General features: G+C 39.3%; 2 protein-coding genes across 3 annotated transcripts in view; one reads left to right on the plus strand and one right to left on the minus strand.

Annotated features, from left to right (window-relative positions):
* Positions 1–20,996, minus strand: part of cmss1 (cms1 ribosomal small subunit homolog) — a 40,971-nt gene that overhangs the window by 5,713 nt on the left and 14,262 nt on the right. The window contains exon 2 of the mRNA XM_084724691.1: positions 472–608. Coding sequence (XP_084580817.1) covers positions 472–608 — 137 coding nt within the window. The remainder of the gene's footprint in view (positions 1–471; positions 609–20,996) is intronic.
* The window catches only part of LOC146322654 (filamin A-interacting protein 1-like), a 28,192-nt gene continuing 10,226 nt past the window's right edge, over positions 3,031–20,996 (plus strand). The window contains exons 1-4 of one of the 2 annotated variants that reach the window (XM_084724690.1): positions 3,031–3,226; positions 15,538–15,716; positions 15,857–16,027; positions 16,513–16,691. In XM_084724690.1, coding sequence (XP_084580816.1) covers positions 3,187–3,226; positions 15,538–15,716; positions 15,857–16,027; positions 16,513–16,691 — 569 coding nt within the window. In that variant the 5' untranslated portion in view covers positions 3,031–3,186. Of the gene's footprint in view, positions 3,227–15,537; positions 15,717–15,856; positions 16,028–16,512; positions 16,692–20,996 lie in introns of those variants that run through there. The other variant, XM_084724688.1, reaches the window with a different exon arrangement.

Here is a 20,996-nt window from a genome sequence, read left to right on the forward strand (position 1 = left end):
ATTAACATTATTTCCTCACCGTCTGCACTCAGTATCTCACTCCACACTGTTTCTGTTGTTGTGTCACATGTCGATGATGCAGCGGAACAACAAACTTGTTAAATGATTAGCTGTTTGCATATCACTCTCAGCACACTCCATTATCGAGGGATATGATAGGCTGTTTATGAACCAGGGCGTATGTATAATGTGCTTTCATGGTGCTTTGCATTTAATGCATTTAATTGAATTCAATTGAATTTAATTAATTGTTTTATAGCCCAGGCCTATATTTAACACTGGCTGACTTTACTACTTTTCTATTCATGACATGCAGAATTGCAGGCAGATTTTGTGCCATTAACGTGATGCATTTCCTGATATCTATTCAGTCCAACAGAATAACATCCTGGCAATGAGTGTATGGGAAGAAAATGGTTTTCTAATTAGATGTACTATAAAAACCCTCTGAGGGCCATAACACTGCAATACCTGCTCACTCTTTTTCTTCTTCTTGGCCTTCACTGTTTTCTCTCTTTCGCTCTTCCTCTTCTCTGGTTTTCTCTGAGTGTTTGTTTTTTCTGTTGGCTGCTTCTCCTGCGTCTCCTCCTCCTCTGCCTCAGATGGATCTGAAAAAGGGAGAAATTTCCTCATTACAACTTTGGATTTATCAGTTAACTTGCAGCTGAGGGTAGTGCAAGACACAGAAACTGTAAAGAGGAAACACAGAGCTGAGAACACATTTCACGTTAGCCTTTACAGATATGCCTAATCACCCAGCCGTCTTAGAGACAGGCTCTCTCCGTGGATACAAGGGTGCAGAGTTAGAATCTCTTTCCATAGTTTGGTCCCAAACCAGAGATTTGGCATTTGCACATTATTTCTAGGACTGTTTAGGCTGCTCATCAGGTGTGAGAGTCCAGGCAGCACATTTCAGTCACTGCAGAGAAGCAGAAATACACAAACTTTCACTGAGATAATAACAATGCAGCAGACCTCAATCCATGCATCTGGTTATATTTAGCCTCTCTGTTGCTACCACTTCTCTCAGCATACCTCTCATCTCATGCTATGAGGTCATGCTCAGACCCTCTGGCGTGTATGCATCTTATTCAGAATACTTTAGCTTTAAAAACAGATGCCAGAATGAACTTGGTAATAAATCTGTGAGTTTCAGTGTAGTGTCCTTCCAAACTTTTAAAATACTGGCACTTTTTCTTTGTAGATCTCCCTGTGGACCTTCAGCATCAAAGAACAGACAGGCTGACATTACCACCATTCCTGACAACACTTTACGGGATTTCAGAAAAATCTGCTCATGGGTTGAAATTTCAAGCATGTTTTGCTTCTTGCCAAAACCAATAACATTAAGATTGTTAGGCTATATGATATCATTTATTACTAATGGAAAACAACTGCCACTGATTGGGTTGGGCAAGAGGTCCAACAAGATGTGGTGTTTCGAGCCATAGAGAGCAATGCAACACTTTCTCGTACAAAAAGGTGAAAAGCCATATCTACAGCCAGAGTTTGGTTTGTCCATTATGGGCTACTGTAGAAACATGGAGGTTTAACATGGCATTCTCCATAGAAGAGGACCTGTGCCATCTGCAAATATAAACAGTTCTTTCTAAGGCAACAACAACACAACGATTCTTATTTTCCAGGTGGTTTCACGTTTATACTATATTTTGTTTCTGCCATATTCTGCCAATCAATCCCCATAAATGTTACACAGTGGAGACTTAAATACATCTCATACCAGATGGACAAGGAACTTAAGTAGTTCCTATATGAAACTGCTCACAACAAGGTGGATTATTGAGTAAACAGATCATAATTTCTGGAAAGACACTCTGATTGAGTTTTACAGATGTATTTTTTGATGCTTTGAGCACCGAGAGCGGAGTGCCAGCTAGTTCCATTATATTTGAGAGAAGGCAGAAATCTCTATGGCCGATATCTCCTAAACTCAGCAACTCACACCAGAACTATCTAAATCGATACACAGTGCAACAGGCCAAAGAAAATTATGTTTATGATTTTTATGGTGAACTGTCCCTTTAAGTAGCAGATTATCTAAATTATCCCCTCTTCTCTGATGATTTTTTTCTAAGAATTAGGCAGCTAAGGGTGAATTCATATCTTTCTATCTAATATTATGCAACAACATCTCCAATTTGGTGAAAAGAACTTCAGAAGTGTCAATAAATTATTGGCAACAATGGGAAACATCTGCAAAGCCACCATTGCTAACAACTGCAATCCAATATTAAGACTAATACTGTTATTATTGTAATGCTTCAGTTTATTTAAAGCTATAACCAGATTGGTTTAGTGTTGTTTCACTTTTAACAAACTGCACAACACTGCGAAAGTAGCTAATTTAGGCTGTTTAAATGGTGTGATACAAGGCTAGCACAGGGGGTAACCATCCATGAACACTCTCGAGTCGTGATAATCCTGTTCTCCCCAATTTGCCAACATGCATGCAGTATAATTTCCTAGTGTGCATAATGAAGCAATGCTTAAAAAACAAAAACAGATGACCCTTATAAACTATCAAGCCTATGAAAACTCAGTTTAACACAGTGATAAACTTGAACTTGAACACAGTCCACAGTGGACTGTCGCTACAGACTGAGAGCACTGTCAAAAGAGACACCGCCTGAAACCAGATTTTCTGCCTTGTCCTTTAATTTCTCATCATACAATCAATTCATCTGATCTTATCACACTCTTCTCCTGTTTGTAGTCAAGCACCATAAAAAAATTATCATATAAAAGAAAAGACACTGTGGTACATCGATGAGGGATCTTAGTCCACCCTTTTGCTCTCATTTTCCCATATTTTTTTTATCATCCCATAACTGCATTCATCGACTGCTTCATCCCTCACTCCAATACCTTTATCTTTATTTGTTACAGTCATCTGTCCACTCTGCTGAAAGACCACCCCCACTATTGATGGACCAAAGCAACCATTCCCCTCTCTCTCTCTCTCTCTCTCTCTCTCTCTCTCTGTGCCAATACTCATCCCTCTCTCACTTTCATGCTGGACTGTTGGAGGGGAAGAGAGGACACACTGGTACCAAAGACCAGAGGACAGAGAACAAGGGGAAGAGGGGAGACTAATGGTGAAGAAGATTTGCTGCAAAAATATCAGAGATAAATGGATCATAATTAAAGGAAAATCCAGGCCTCTATATGACCAGTGAGGGGTCCAGGCGTGCCTGTCCTGCAGCAAGTAAGTATTATTCCACTGCTAGTGCTGGTATTTACCAGACGGATCTGGTTTTTGGTTATGTCTGGGCATTATGAACAAGATCAAATATAAAGATATTTTTGAACAAGTACCTTAACATGAATATTTTAGATGTTGCAACAATATTGTAGAAATGAATATTGTTGCTTTCACAAAATATAAAGATTTTTGATCAATAATCAACAAATTAGTAAATATTTTTTATGGCTATAGCAGTATACGTTATGGTTGTTAAGGATTACTCATTAATCGCCATTAATAATTTAACCAATTAAAAAAGTACTTCAGTAATTAACTGATAACCCATAAATGGCAGTAATTGTCCCGACTTTGACAGTGTTTTAAGTAAAGTTAAACTTAAAATGAAAAAACAACGGTTTTGTATCAATTGCTTACAATGATTAACTGATTAATCAATTGGTAGTGTTTTCAACTATCGGGGAAGGAAAATGCACAAAAGTTGCAAACCAAGTATATGTTGCAAACCTTGCAATTCCCATACAAAATGCAATTACCTGACATGGCTGTTTTGAACTCGATGAGCTATGAAATACTTGATACAATAAGCCTGTGAGCTGTAAACGAAACCCAGAGATGAGAAGGACCAGCTGACATGAACAGTCACACTGATATTAAACCAAAAACAAATTCCTAATATCACCAATGGCACAAAGAAAAGCCGAACACACAGCCAAGGAGCCATTCAGCAGCAGTTTATAGGTGATGAGCTGCTGATTCAGCATGTATTTGATTTGGCGTTATGGAAGGAAATGGATAATGGATCTGGATAATTCATCAACTACAGGTTGCTTTAACGCACATATTTTTTATGGTTACGTGTCAACAAAGTAAGCAAAAACATTTCCTTCTGAAATGACTGTCGACAGGATAGATGCCTATTAAAGGGTTAGATGACCAAATTGCAAAAAAAAAAAAAAACAAAAAAACACGGTCAGTTGCAAGTTTATTACATACAGGTGTGTCAACTAATTTCATGAGGTTTAATGATTATTTTTATTATCAATAAATCTGATGATTATTTTCACAACAAACTGATTAACTGTTTAATCTATAAAATGTAATGTTCATCATAATTTCCCAGAGCCCAAAGAGATATCCTCAAATGGCTTCTTTTGTCCGACCAACAGTCCAAAACCTGAAGATTCTTCATTTACATTATAAACGATTAAAAAAAATAGCTGGCAACTAATACCACCATAGTACCATATACCTTGGAAAAATGTCAGGAGGGTATGAAAAATTAGATACCACCCAGGCCTACTTGCCACACTAATAATGCAACCAACCACACAAATATTACAGGCTCACCATTTCTAAATCCACTTATCCACTTATATCACAAAGTGTGACGTCGGTACTTCACCATATCTGACAAACCAGGCTGGAGTATAAGTATCAGATTAAATATTTCTCTTGTACCAACACTGGATTGTAAACAGCCAAGTTGTTTTCATTTAAGATCATTTTCTGGTACCACATGCAAGAAAAGACAATGCTACAGCTGCAACAAGGTAATTCAGGTGAGCGGTAATAAGACTGAAAAGTAGCTTTGGTTTTATTTCCTTCAGCTCCGTAAATGCTGTCAAAACACAACATTTCTGAAAGGAGCTCAAAATTTACAGGGGCCCAGGGTCTTAATTTATGCAAAGTCATCCAATCTGCACATGCTATCAGTCTGTAATTAGTAGATCACTTATTGAAGGGTAAAAAAAATGCATGCTTTATATAGCATGATAGCATGGGATTATGCAGTTTTTGTAGTAGTTAAGTGCAAGAGCAAGAAAATCTCTTCAGTACTTGTAATACGTCCTGCATAACTTTGCATTCACAGATCAATGCCAAATGCTTACCTCAGGCAATTAAAAAAAAATCAATCGACCCCATTTAAAATTGCAACGTAAATGACTATCAGGGACCATAGCAATTATTACTTCCAGGAAGTAAAGACAGTAACTACGAGATAAAAACATTAGCAGAGAATAAAAGGATGGTGAGTAAATTGAGGTTGTGACAGAGATGACAGAGGGTAATTCAATGTATATCAGATAAACTGAACAGTAGGGAGGAAACTAAGCAAAGCAGGATTGGGTGATTGTGAGCCTATTTCTGCTAAACAGATCAATTGATCTACCTATTTATCCATTCATCCATCCATGATGGTATATAATATACCATATAATATAATCTAATGTGGTGAAGTATGGTAGGGTTATCTTAAAATTTCCTAATTGACTTTACAGAACAATTACTGTATTGTGATATATCGTTACCATGATTAGGGATGAAGTGATTACTGGTTTCACATTAAATTTCCTGACCAACGGTATCATTGTTTCAAATTTTAATAACTGACACCATGTTTGATTACCTGGTTTGACAAACCTGTGGTAAATGCTGTCCAGCATCAACCAAAGTTGCCTCCCAAGATGCAGGACTTGACGTGGATTTGTTGTGCATCAATGAAAACATTGATATCACAAAGGTCATGATGCCATTTCAATTTGTTGAGAGGTCTTAATTATAAAAAATGATTTCAGTGTGTGTATCAGTATACACTGAACATTTTCAGCACATTTTAATAATACTGCTATAATACTGATAACCATGATAGTTTTGGTCATCATAATCATGATATGAAATGTTCTTACTGTTTCACCTCTAACCATGATATGAAATTACATGCACCTTGTCATTAGGGGTGTAACAATACGTAGATCTGTATCTGTATCGATATTTATTCAACATTCAACAAACCAATGATGATCCAATGATCCATATTGTCATCTTAAAAGATACACCTTTATTTTAAAATTTCCATGGCATGTCTGTGTCACAAATGTCAGGACGAATTCACTCATAAAGTTGTCAAATCAAAATTTAGATGCTCTTTGTGACTTGACATAAATGTAACTGAATGTGTTCAATGGACATATGATATCATCTGACATCAATCATAGATCTCTGTATTTAATCCTTTTCATAGAAGACTTTGTGATATCAGCAAATATCATATCATTGTCAAAGAATCAGTATAATATTTGTTTAAAATTTGTTATAAGATTTTAGCCATATCACCCATCATTAGCTTAAACCTTGCTGTCCTCAAACGGAAAAGCACCTGATTCAACTGCATACTGCTGGAAGATGCACACAGAAGCCTAAAGTCTTAATAAGTCTAAAGTGCTGCCTGAAAAGAGCAGACATTGACCTATAAAAAGGTCAGTATCTTAAGTGTACCCTAAGGTTTAACCCCCCCAATATCCTCCATACCACCATCGCTCCATATGGAACAGAGTATGCTTTCAGAGACGTGTAGGGCATTGAGCTAACAGCTCAGATAACCATAGATCAATGAAAGTCAGTGGCTGTGGGGAGGGCTCAGATGCAGGGAAATGGGGCTGCCTGGTCATTTTTAATGGGTGATCAATAGAAGTGACTGGTTTTAATGGATGGTCAATGGCACTGACTGGATGTAATGAGGATCAATCGACGGATTCCAGGAAGTGGTTGATTGTTACAGTTCCAGACAAATGGCACTCAGATTTGGTGATACGCTCACATGTGTAAACTGGCACTGTGCCTGCACAACTGCTTCAAACTGTGTCGGCCATGACGTCAGAAAAGCTTTTAATTACCACCACAGTTTACTCCATCAGTCTGATTAAAGATAACACTTTGGCCTGCCCTGTACAGAGGGATAAGACAAACCAATTATACCTTTTATCCTCCTGCAACCCAAACACATCCCATTATATGGAGGCCTGGCCGTCCCCAAACCCCTAAACATACTGTGTGGTATTATGGCTGTGTGCTTCTATAAAAACAATATGATACTTTCTGTGAAATCAATTCAGCGCTTGTTTATACAATCAATAACTCATCCCAAGACGTACCATTGCCTGATCTTAGGAGTGGTGTGGGTGGCTGAGTGCGTGTAGCAGTTATTGGTTTTGGAGTCCTGCAGCTTCCTCTCTAAAGCCACAATTTGAGCATGTGTTATTGTTAAATCAATGGGGACTTTAGGCTGCTGCACGCACAAAATTATCAAGCAGGCTGTAGTGTAGAGTAGGATACCAGTGGGGGTACAAATCCATTGGCTGTATACTTTGTGCCATGTTGGTTGTTGTGATGCGAATCTGGGGCGTTGATTATGGTAAATCTTTTACACCGACTAAGACAAAAAAATATGAAGTCCATAGAGGATTCACAGAGATTTACAAGCTTGCCAAAGACAGGTTGTAGAGGTAGCTGTAATTTCGCCTTCTCTGCACTTCCTAGGTCCTGTTACCCCTTGATACATTTCATTATGCCACTAACCACCAATTAGTAGCTGTTTTGCTTTCCACGCACAACTTTGTGCAGTCACAAAAACTTGGAGGTACATGGATCTTCGCACAGAATGTATGCATACACGCTCTGATGATGCAGTTCACATCAAACAGACCCTAGAAGACCCGTGCGCACTCCCCGATGTGTAATATATATACGGGCTATCCCCTAATAGTTCACTTAACCATTAGGAAAAAAAAAATCCATCTGGGAGCAGCATCTTGCTGATATGCCCGGGAGATTGTTGCAACATGGACCTTTTCTTCCAGCACATTGCTGCAGCTGCTATTAGCAAGTTAGCTCAGTTAGCAGTCGTATAGAATACAGCCTCTGAGATCAACGGAGGCTGGTTGACAGGGAATACAGCACCATGGATATTTAACGTTAATGTTGCTTCGACTGGATTCTGACTCCAGGACAATGAAAACACGGTGGGTTCAGGCAGGTACAGGAGGCATGAAGTGACAGAGGAGCGAGTTTGTAACTGACGCAATTTGTAAGTACACATCGTTCATAGTGATCATAAGTCTGCGAGAATTTGTTTTTGTAATGTTAAAATTCTTTATGTGGTATTGTCCCCTAACACTGGGACACTGACATTCTGTGTTTCCATCAGGTCAATCCTGGCTGGCAGTGTGTGTCAGGAGCTCCTAATGATGTCACACAGGAGGTGCTATTCAGAGACATGAGGTTATGTAAATGACTCAAAGCCTTTAAGCTTTCAGAGCCACCAAATGAGAAAACCCTTCTGTCACCTTGTCTTGGCAGCTTTTTGCAACTTATGTAATGTGTATAGTGCTAATTAATTTAGTCTGCCAAAATTTAGCTTAAAAAATGAGGCTGTTGATAAAACTGTTATTATTACAGCTCCATTTCCCTCCACCTTTGATTCTTTACTTAAACACTGAATCAGTAGAATTTGTCTGAGCTGCAAAAAACGCACCAGAAAGATGGCTGGACGTTAATAATAATGGGAAAATAAGGAAAAACAGGCAGAGGGCAGGGTATTTGCAGATCACCACACACCTCTAGTGGGTCATAAATGATGATGGTTATGAGTCTACACTGTTTTTCTAAGGAAAATGTTGCATATCATCCTTGTCTTTGCATCTATTCCTCTCTTGCTCTTTTCTAAATCCCCCAACTGCTCCCATCTTTTGTTCTCTATCAATCACCAACACAAGACTCTGATGCAATGCAAGTGGAATCTAGCATCTGATATCAGAGTGAGGACAGGTGTGAAATGTGTTCATGAGCAAAGAGTCTGCTTGTCTGAAAGTGCAGTACACACAAAATCAACAGTATTTCACATCTTCACAGTATTCCTGTCAAGGAGGTCTCACTAAACAACCGTAACTTCTCGAGGACAAACCTTACATCATACCACAACAATGTAGACCATATTTAATACTGTCACTGACCAAATGGTTGTTATTTTGCTGTCTACAACTATGGTTACCTTTTGATTTATAGACCTTAGTTACTGAAATGTAGGAAAGACCACCTACGAGATTTAGACCAAATAAACCAAGTACACAGATCTGTAAAGAGGACTCAGAAAAGAGCCAAGCTTTTTAGTCAGTTATATAAAAATCATAGCACAGTACTGCATTACCTCATACTGTTTAAATGAGTGGCTCACCCTCTTTTATCTTAGTTGAACAACCAAAACCATCACAATATAGATTTCAAAGATCACTTGAACACAGACAGCTCTACGGCAGCACACCTAATGGCACTGAAGTGTGCACTTCCTTCACAGATGTTGTGAGTAGAAAAATATTTGATTTCAAGTGGAGCCAATTGTTCAGATCATAAATGAAGCTTTCAAAGGAATCTATATAATGAGAAAATGTTTGCAGTCAACATGGTTCATCACCCCTAAATGCAACATTCAGCAATCTCGAATGCATTGAGCACATTAAGCAGCACAGATGACAGAAGCACTGCTACATCTGGCACTTAAAACTTATCAATGGCAATAAAAAGAGAATGGGAGCCATACTCAAATATTTAACACCTTCTGGCAGGCACATTAACTAAACACACCCAAATAATGAAAGGGAATGACGTTTAACGCAGAAGATAACTACATTTATAAATCGTCCTTTCTATATGTAAGAGATGCACTGCTGCAAAAAAGCTAAAATATTTAAACAAAAAACATCCATTTCATTTTTAATCCTTCTCTTGTAACATTAAAGGGATAGTTCAGATTATCTGAAGTGGGGTTGTTTGAGATACTGGATAGTCGGTGTATTACTAGAGCTTGTATTATTAGAGCTGTTTATTGGCAAGAACCTGGTGATATGATAAATATCACAATGTAGGGGTTACAGTTCAATATAATGCAATATATTCTGATACTGTAAGCAAGGTGACATATTGCAGTTTTTAAAATAGAATTTTAGGAGAACTTACTTTAATGCAATCAGAACAGTGAAGATAACAACACACCTATTTGGAGGTCTGGGTTTAAACAGAACACAAAATTAACCACTGCAACAAAAATCTTTGCATGTACCACAATAGTGTTTTAAGAATCGATACAGTAGCAATAGTGTAGCAGTAAGTGCTTAGTTCATTAGCTTGATGCTAACATATAATGGGAATTGCCATTCATGAGCTAACAGAAATTAGCATCACAATAATACTATTGTGAACATTTTACTTCATCTGCTGAATATAAAACAACATGTGTGCTCACAATTTCATGCATATATTTTCTATGTTCTGTGGAAATAAACTAACAGCTGCTGAGTTCACACGGCTAACTCGATCTGTTACTTCAACACTGACCAGCTACACCAAACCCATAAGTCAAAAGTCAAACTCAAAATTCAGTTTCACATTTCAACTACCCCTTTAATGTGCACCAACAGGACAAAAATTTCAGCACAGTCTTGCAAAAAAAATAAATAAATAAGACTCAAAGATCGGGTAGATGATATAAAATGTCATACCAGTCAGATTATGAGCCAATCTATAAGAATTACAGAAACATGATACACCTTAATTGTTTTATCTTAAGAATTAGGGATGCACAAGTCCAACTTTTTTCTCTCAGTACCTATTCTGATACCACCATGAGGTCAAGATACATAATCAAGATGACAAATCTGCTCTATACTACATAAATTCCATGGCCAATAGTCTAACACTTAAAGCAGAGCATAGAACATCATTAGAGAGAGTTATTATAACAGCTACAGAAAGGTGGTGGACTGTCATCTAATGTTCTCTTTATGCTAAAGTCATTAGTGTATGAAGCATTTGGAAATAAGTGCAGGCTAATCACACTCATTATCATAAAGTACAACAGCAGCATTTGAAGATAAATTTATTGGCTGTCCAACATCTCTTGCTCTTTCTAGCTGGCTTGCTAACTCTAGCCAATAATTTTCTCTATTACAACACCAGCCTACCAACCATGCCTGCAGTACTGTTCTCATGCCAAAACATACATCAGACATACAGAATGTATATTACAGAGTGCTGTGCCAACTTGACCCTGGAAACTGGAGAAGAAAGAAAACTCTAGGGCAAAGACTGAGCCAGCCTCCCATGACAGGTGGATAGAAAGTGGATATTAGCTGCTCAAGGCGAATGAGTAGTTAGAGCAGGGGTCTCGAACTTGAATTACCTGTAGGCCATGGGCCAAGTTGTTTGCTCCTCAGGGGGGAAAGAACACTCAGGGGGAAAATATGCTTTGCTTGTCTTTCCATCTTCTCTCCCTTACATCATACTGCTTAACATGTTTAGTAGCATAATGCTGCTTTAAGACTTTGGCTGAACAGTTACTAAGAACTTATTTAAAATCACTATATGACCTAATGCAATTTTCAAATTGCAGGAGGCAAAATACCATTCTAAATTAATTGTTGTTGTGCTGCCTGGCCTAAATCCATCTTATAACATTACAGAAGACAAAGATGCTTTAACTCCTGTTTCACTGTGACTTTAAGAGGTATTATTTGAAGACTTCAGCTTTCACCTCACAGATGAAGTAGGAAGCAGCAACATCAATGTCAAAACTAGAAAACACAAAAGAATAATCTTGAGTCCAACTCTCCACTGTCTCCAGGTCTTTCTTGTAAGGTTAGAAAAAGACATCAGTGTCAGTTGTGCCACAATATATCAGTGCAATGTGAAACACAATGCCAATATTAATCAAGGTTCAATGGGTAATGTTCTTTTTCACTTGCTTAGTCGGGCAAGTGTGTCACATATCTACTTGCCCCTGTACAAACTGTCTCATTTATTAGCAGTTATCAAATAAAGACAAAGACTAAAGCTAATGCTGGAAAATAAGGAAAAATATCTATTGCAGTTTTTCACTTCCAGTCCAAGGTGATATCTTTATATGTCGTTTCATCAGTCCATAACCCAAGATATTCAGTTTAATATGATATAAAACAGAGAAAAGCAGGAAATCTCCATATCTGAGAGGATGAAAACAGCAATTCCTGCCATTTTTGCATGAGAAATTAGTTTAATGAATAAATGATAATCAAAATAGTTTAATAGTTTAATTATTTTTTATCACTTGCCCAGTCAGGGGAAATGAGTTACTAGATGTACTAGTCCAACATGGCATTTTACTTGGCCTGGGCAGGTGAGCAATTCTTATTGTTAAACTCTGAATATACAGCTGTGCACACGGTCATCACCAATACTGTACATATTTTAGCTACTTTTAGCTACTACTACAATTAAGAATTTAGAATTAAGGATTTATTTTGGACTGCAAATAGAAATGTGTTGTATAAATCTACAAACTCATACATAAATACATAGATACTGAAATACTGCAGCAATAATATTAGTATCAATATCAGTTTAAGTGTAAGCTACACTGAGAATATTTTTCCCCTTTACCTTGTAATGAAACAACCTTTAGGGACAGGATAGTTCGAATTATTTGAACTGGACTTCTATGAGGTATTTATGGGGTGTATTACTGACAGTCAATCCTTGCTGACACGCCCCCTGTTTGGAGACACCGAGGGGAGAACCAGCACAGAAGCTACTGCTGTGGACAGGGTCAGCAACAAAATGTTTGATAGCTACTTTAAAAAAAAAGATCCACTGAAAAGAAAGACTTAAAATGTACAATTCAAATTTAGAATTTAGAATTAGAATTGCCACAGCTAGTCTTTTCTAATTGGATAGTTACAAAGGGATATTATATACAAGGGAAATTAATTTGCAGTCTGGATTTAGTAATAAACTCTAAATATATGTGTGTGACAATCTGATAAACATATGGCAACATATAAAGATATTTGTGCTTGATTGATAGCTGCATAAAAAGGTGATGAACCTCAACTTGGGATTACTGCTGATTACAAAGCTGTCGTGAAAATATCAAGGAATTGGTGTTACAATGGGGTCCACTCAGTGAGATTATTTTTTGGAAGTCTTAATGGTTTATTCCGAGGGCAGCCGGTGCCCTTTTGGATAGACAGCGGCAGGCAGGAGGATGCAGGCAGGCTGCCCCTGGGTTGTGTTCAGATAAATAAACAAAGGCGGCCAAGCCACATGTGCAACTGCCAACCTGCCTGCCAGCGGACAGTCCTCAGCAGGGCAACCCTGGCAACCATTGGGGCGGACTCTGGCTCTGAGCCAGAACTTAAGTTTGGAGGTATTTTCACATGTCTGGCATCGTGTGGGAGCGTGTTTAGACATCAGCATGCATGTGCTTGTCTAGACACTGTGACCACACTAAAAGAACACAGTCTGACTCATGACATCTGTGTGTGTGTGTGAGAGAGAGAGAGAAAGAGAGAGCGAGAGAGAGATTTGTGAATTGTTCAGACCCCATCAGCAATTGAATGGCAAGAATAAAGAAGCATGGATCTTGTCTTGACTGTTTACAATAACAGCACCATCTGATGGGCAGAGAAATACTCATGTACAAGGAAAACAGGCCTCAGGCCACCACAGCTCCACTGCATACTGTCATGTTGACCAACCCTGGGCTAAACTTATTCAAGCAGACAGATAAAGGTCCTCTTTAGGCCAAATCTCAACAGGGACAGACCCTAGGCTAATGATTCTAAGCAGTGGCCCCTCAGGCTATCAAGCCTCTCTATTTGTTGGCCAAATTAAGTTTTCGGTGGCCACAGCGGACCACCTCCATGGAATATGTGGTGGCCACAGAGTAGTGTTTTGTGGCCACAGACCATCATCAATGGTTTATGTCGAATCCTAAAAGGGTAAGGATACAGAAGCATGTATCTTTCCTTAACTGCTCATATTAACAGCACCATCTTGATGGGCAGAGAGGAAATCTGTACATTCATGTCCAAGAAAAACAGGCACCATGCAGGCCACCACAGCTCCACCAAATGTAGTCATCTTGACCAACCCTGGGCTAAACCCATACAAGCTCACTGACAAAGGCTCTTTTTAGTCCAATCCTCAACCATTTTCTTTCTATAAATCTGGAGCTCTGTTTTGTGAAAATGCTTTCTGAATACAGTAAGTCTTGACAGTTTTAAAAGTGACCTAAAGAAAACTCCACGGCAATTGTTTTACGAGCTTCCATCATCCCGTCCTGTTGCTGAAAACAAGAGGAGTAAGGGAATGCAGGGACAGCTAAGACAGCTTCATCTGTCTTCCTGATTGATACAGAGAGGGTATCTAGAGGAAAGGAGGAGGTTGAAATGGTCACTCTTTGTTCCACATTGAGAAAATTCTGTGCAGACTCCATCTATTAAGCAAGCCAGCTCTCTCGCAAGGTTTCAACATTTGAAGGTGTTACTGTCTACAGTTAGAACCAGCTAAACGGCTTTCTCTTTGGTGTTTTTCCTGCTCAATGTTTGTCCATTATGTACTGTGTTCATCTTGTTTAGAGACTCAAGGTTGCACTCAGGCCTTGGTGACAACAAGCAGATGCTGTCTGTCTATGTGTTTGTGTGCTTGTGTAAGAGAAAGAAACACAGAGAAAAAAACAGAAAGGGGGCGAGGGAGAAAGAGTCTCAATGCCTTCTTGTTAACAGGAGTAACATAATTCCTAACAACACCAGTAAAAAGGTCTGAAAAGGAAACACAGAACTCCAGACATTTCTTAATATTTCACCTCATTGCTTTTTTGCAAAGATGTGAAAGGGCCTTTATTAACTTATCTTAAGAAACTTGACCAACAACTGGGGAATAATGGGCGTTCCCGGTCACTGTGAGAGCTTGGACTGGGGAAGCAAAGCCGAGGAGCAGAGAGATTACATCATCTTTCACTAATATGAACCTTCTTGCTTTCTGTCTCTAAATATGGCATGAGAACACCGAGGAGAAAGCTGGCTAGCCAACACTTAGCCAGTTGTGATTTGCTTCAATAATGCACATATATACACACATATCTCACTCTCATGTGGTCAGTAATCTAAGTTCTACTTCCTGGCAACCTTTAGTCCTTTTGTCTGCCAAGCTGACAATGATTGCTGTAAATGTACTAAGAGTAAGACTATGAGATGACATAAGCCCAACGCAGAGTAATGCCAGGCGCAGTCCTATCCGTTTCAGTAACACTAACTGTTATGACAAGAGGCCTTCTGACTTTGGATTAGCCAACATGGCCTTATATAATCTGCATCAGCCAGTTGCTCATTAAAGCCTCACAATAAGCACTTGTATGAGGGGTGGAAGTAACAAAATTTGTTTTATCCTTTTTTTTGTCACTCCCACCCTTGAGGCCACTTTGCATAAATGATAAATGACAATTTTGTGTTGCGAATGATGAATGTAAACATGGTTCTGTTTTCATCATATGATAAATTAATCAAATCATTTGATCATTTATCACTCTACTTTTCATTTTAGATACATTTTTAACCCTCTATTTTTCAATTCACATGCATTTTCATCAATTCCACTTTTATTATGTTACTTCTAATACACAATGTATGGCCTTGTTTAATCTTTATTGCTTCCTTGGAATCAAGATAATCTAAAGAACCACGACTCAGAACCTCCCAACCACCCGATCCAGTCCCCAAAAATCTCTATCCAGAGGGCCGACATGCGAGATAAGAGAGGGAGGAGGGAGGGCAGTACCACAAGACAAGACCTGTCCCGTGATGACCTTTTGTTTCTGCTCAGTATTCTGGAGGGAGAACTACAGGTAGGATTATTTGTTCACACATTCTGTAGTTGAATCCATCTCATGTGAAAATCAAAAGTCAGATTAACTGCAACAATCTGCAGCTATCATAAAATTCTGAAGTTTAAGTCAATGTTCCACTGCAATGTTTGTCCCATTAGGCCAGAGATGAAGTAATTGCTGTGTTGAAATCAGAGAAGACAGATTCAGCTCTACTGGGGGCCCAATATGGTTTCAGCAGACCAGAGACTGTGCTCCGTGCCCTGCAGAGAGACTCGCTCCGGTCCCAGCAGTACCACCAGCAGGATGTGTATGAAAAACCAATTGCTGAGGTACCAAAAGCCAATACTAAAAAACTAGGCACCATATGGAGCAGATAATCAAATTTAACCAGGTGAATGAATTACTTTCTGACATAAGAGATTCCATTACGGCTGCATCAGTGCAGATTTGTTATTTTTCACTACAGGTGGTACATGTGCTATTCTATTCTTCTGCAATGATTAGAAATGCTCATGATAATTTCCCAGAGCTCAAAACGACATCTCCAAATTTCTTCTTTTGTCCAACAAATATTCCAAAGACTCCTTTATTTACTACCATAATTGCAAAAAAAAAAAAGAAGCAGCAAATCCTTGCAATTGAGAAACTGCAACCAGCAAATATGACATTTTCTGTTTGAAAAATAACTGAAATGATTACTCAATTAAAATAGCTGGCAACAAGTTTTCTGTCGGTTGACTAATCATTTCAGCTCTAAAGTCAGAGTACACGGAAATTTTCCTCTTCACAGTGTTGTTTTCCCTCTCTCCCTCAGCTCAACCACATGGTGGAGGCCCAGAAGCGCTCATCCAAACGCATGCTGGAGCAGCTCCTGGAGGTGTCCTGCTCCCACAGCAGCGCTCTGCGCAGGCTAGAGGAGCAAGACAGGAGCCACAGGGCTTTTATCCATAAGAGCAACTGTCTTACCACTCTGCTGGAGCAGGACAGAGAGAGGTTAGTGCACCAAACCCTAGAGGTTCAGATGAATGCCTAAGCAAAGGCAACAAGGCCTAACTCCCACTAATTTGGTAGCCTGTACTAAAAACTAGACTTGTAGAAATATCCCTGCCTTTCAGAATCCCTCCTGGTGTAAATAGATGGGGATTTACAGCTAGCGTAGAAGAGGCTAAGGGATTAAAGTATTTTGGCACACTGGAACAAGCCAGATCTGAGCTCTGTGATGTACACTTGTGCAGGCTTAGATTCTTTTAGTCTATGTTGTCCTGTAATGCTCTTCATAGCTGAGTGAAAGAGCAAAGGCACTGTTGGCTGCTGCATTTCTACCGCCACAGTGTATGTGACCTCAAGACTGTACTTAGAGTTACTCCACTCAGACACAGTCCATTACCTCCTGGACTCGGTTAGACCTCGCGGCCAGCCTGGCTCTGTTCACTCTCCCTTGTAAACACATAAACATGCACTCACATGCAATTACATGTACGGTCTAAATTGGCACCCTACTGCCCAATTCAACAGCACCACACAGCACAGGATGAAGCCTTCTTCTAAACTAAGTAAATGGGCTGAGGGTTTGCTGGTGGGTTCCCAAATAGAGAGCACATTTAGATGTGGCCCAAGGGTACACCGAGGTCTAACATGATGGTGGTCACTGGTTCTCCTATGCAATTTGAGGCCCACAACAGGGCTGTTGTCTTAAAGTCCCTGGTTGTCTCAGCTCATGTACCATCAGAGTCCACTCTGTAATCTAGCTGTGTAGGGACTGGACCCACACTGGGCTTGCAGCCTTGGGAGGAGACTAGCTGTCTGCATCTGCATGCCAAAATGAAAACGCTTTACTGATCCACCACAGACACACACGCAATTAAAGACCAAAAATAGTCATGCCAGTAGAGTGATTAAGTTTACTAGAATTCTGTCTATTCAAATACAATGTGGAAACCCTAAACATGCACACATAAAGGCTTTGTGGTTCAACGTGGCCTAATGATGATTAATACATGAGTAGACAGCATGTCTGTGGCGCAGTGTGAACCCTGTGTGGCTAAAACATTTCTGACTGCTTAAACACAGACGGTTTTCATCTCCCCGCCCTCCCCTCTTTATGAATTCCTCTCAAGAACATGCTTTTAAATTAAACATCATACTTGAACTTATCACATAAACTACAGTATGGGCCCACAGAATGATGAAATCGTGACATTGTCATGTTTGGCTTTACTGCCAGGGATATGTTGGTTTGTCTCAGACCACAGTCACTTCATGTTACTCACATTTTATCCTTTTATCTTTCTTTTTCTGTCCTCTTATCTAAAGCTGAGACGATTAGACAATTAATCAATAAGTCAGGTGACCCTTTAATGACAGCGTTGTCACATTATACAACATAATTAGTTTGTCCAAGGTGCATCATTAAGAAACAATGCATACAAATCTTGCAGGACATTTGAAAATCAAGGGCCCCTTCTCGACCTGATCCAACTTTCTCCTATCCTGTTTCCTGTACTTAGATATGTGCTACGTTTGTTTACTTGGAAAACAAACCCATACTTTGGATGTGGTTAAAAGATGTTGCTGGGGGACCTGTAAAAGCAACATATAGAGTCTCATCTTACATTAGCTAATGTTAAGAAAAACCTGAGCCAACTAGTTAGCTAATATATATCAACTGTTAGCTAGCTAGTCAGGAAAATGCTAGTTAACTAGCTAGTTAAATGAAATAATTCAATATCTAACTTAAGATGTGACTATATGTCACTTTTACAGGTCCCCAAGCAACATCTTCTAATATCTTCAAAATCTGGTCTTATTTTCAACATAGATTTGTAAGGCTATCCCCAGCTAAGATTTTTTTTTCCAGTCAAATCAGATATGGCTGTACAATACCAATATTTGACAAGTCAATCTTTTTTTTAAGTTCAGTGTACAACACTAAAGTCCTATATCATTTCATATAAGTATGTTTTCCCAGTCACAATCAAGCTACACAGCAATCCTCTTGCCAGCGTGTGTATACACACACACACACACACACACACACACACACACACACACACACACACACACACTTATGTACATATATACTTCTATTTATTGTAAAGCACACTTGAGAGAGAATTTGTATTCTCCTTTGTTTTTCAAACTGCACTTCAGCTTCTTTGAGCTTGGCACAGATAGGTTTGAGCTGAGTCAATGCTTGCACTTATCCACACAGTAAACAACACAACGCACATGGCGATACGCCGGTCCTTTTCATCTCCCTCTCCATCCTGTCCTTCTTACATCTTGCTTTGCAGTAGCCTAAATATTTAACTGAAAGAATTTCCACTCCTACTCCTCTTCAGCTATCTTTCAATCTCCCTACCCGTTTCTTTTCAAAGCATACGCTCTGAGCCAAGAGAGCCACTCAGGCTGGCTTAAAATCAGCACCCCTCTTTCTTTTTCATCTCTCTGACAAAGTGGCTGCACAAGGTGCCATGTGCAGAGCAGATGACCTGTTTCAGCTGCGAACTATACGGTAAATTCCAGTCACGGCATATAATCACTTTATGCCATACTATGATCCCCGTTGCGTGTCAAAGGATGATTACATCTGCACATCACAATGCAGCAGTCTGGTTGTTCCAACCTCAGCTATCAGAACATGCTCTCACTCTGTGTGTGTTTCGTATGGTCTGTCATTGGGCTGGCAGCATTTCAGAATTAACCACACACACATGTTCAACACACAAAAGATATCCACGCTCTCATCTGTTCACTTGAGTTCTGAATCACAAACTTCACAGGCTCTCTGCTATATCCGCCAACCACTTTTAAACTCCATCATGTTTTCACTCCCCAACTCATGTGGCCATCTCACCAATACATCATCAATAAGTGCTACAGATGTAGGAAAGGAATGCAGACGATGTAGAAAATATTATAATAAAAGACTCATTCTACAGCCATGTAGGATTGGGCAATAGGACAAATATATTGGCTATTGGCAATTGGCTGCGTTCTTTGCCGGTTGCTCTATTTTGGTAATTAGTTTTTTGTCATTTTATTTTGCTAATTTAATGGTCTGCAGGGTGAGAGCCGCTGCTCAGCAATGATACACACCCACTGAGCCAAAGGACAAGGAACAATTGCAGATGAGGCAGGACTTGTCACAGAGATTGATTGGCATTTAAAGTAGTCAATGGCACTATGTGTTATGCCCACCCATCATGCAGCTAAAGCGGTGCATGGATGTAATGCCAGGAGGGAGCCCAGTCCCTGACTAAGAGCGCCAAGAGCCAACCTCAGCAAGAATACTACCTTGGTACTGTGCCTTGGTAATGTCTCTGAGTGCAAGATGTGTTTGGGTGGAAAAGACATATTATCAAATAACATTAAAATACCAGAGAATATCTGCAAAAAGTTTTTTTGTTGCCGTTGGGCGAGATACTGGTGTATAGGACATACTGATCAATAAATTCACATTTGCAACTGTAGTGTGAACATTGTAAAAACTAACCAAGATGGTTTAGTGAGCTTTATTTTGTCTTTCTGATGAGTTGTAATGAAATGTGTTTAACCAAGAGTCAAGTTTAGTAATAGACAGAAACTTGAATTCAGAAGGTGTATATTTGTATTTTTCTGTTTGATAAGGAAAATAGGTGGAAAAATGGTTGGTTTCTTGAAACTTTGTGAATTTATTTTGTTTACTAGACATAGGAAACTTACCCCTCTCACACACCTCCCAAACTGGGGAGGATGGGAGGAGGAAGAGGAGCCCATATACACATGCACAAATTTTTAACACATTTTTAACATATTGCCCCACCCTACAGCCATGCAAGTTGCCGTGTGTGGCTACACTTAGGCATGGCAGTGCTGTAACCTGAATGTTAAAGTCAACATGCTTACAAGCTCAAAGAAAAGCTCTCTAGCTTGTTTAAACATGGTGGAAGAAACATTTTTTACACTTTGCTCAAAGGAAAAGGACAGGGTAAACTTGGCCGTGCCATGGCGGAAGCCCACAGCTGTTCTGTCCATCCCTCACAGTCAAATCCACCATCTGGCAGCTCAGCCCATAATGTGTCAGAAGAAGATGTGCATAAATTACCATAGGAGTCTGGCAGTGCATCACCTCAGACAAGAAACGCGCTTCTGATCGCAAGCTGTTGGGCCCATTTATTAGCTATACCAAGCATATGAGGTCAGTTTAGTCATTGCTTCAATTTTATTAAATGTGCTGATAAATGAAGAGAAGAAAGCCAGGACAGACTGCCTGAGCAGCTGCTTTTCTTTTTGCATTTTCAATATGGCTTTTTTATG

Source organism: Lutjanus erythropterus, chromosome 8, assembly GCF_056507025.1.
Source record: "Lutjanus erythropterus isolate fLutEry1 chromosome 8, fLutEry1.hap2, whole genome shotgun sequence".
Lineage (NCBI taxonomy): Eukaryota > Metazoa > Chordata > Actinopteri > Lutjaniformes > Lutjanidae > Lutjanus > Lutjanus erythropterus.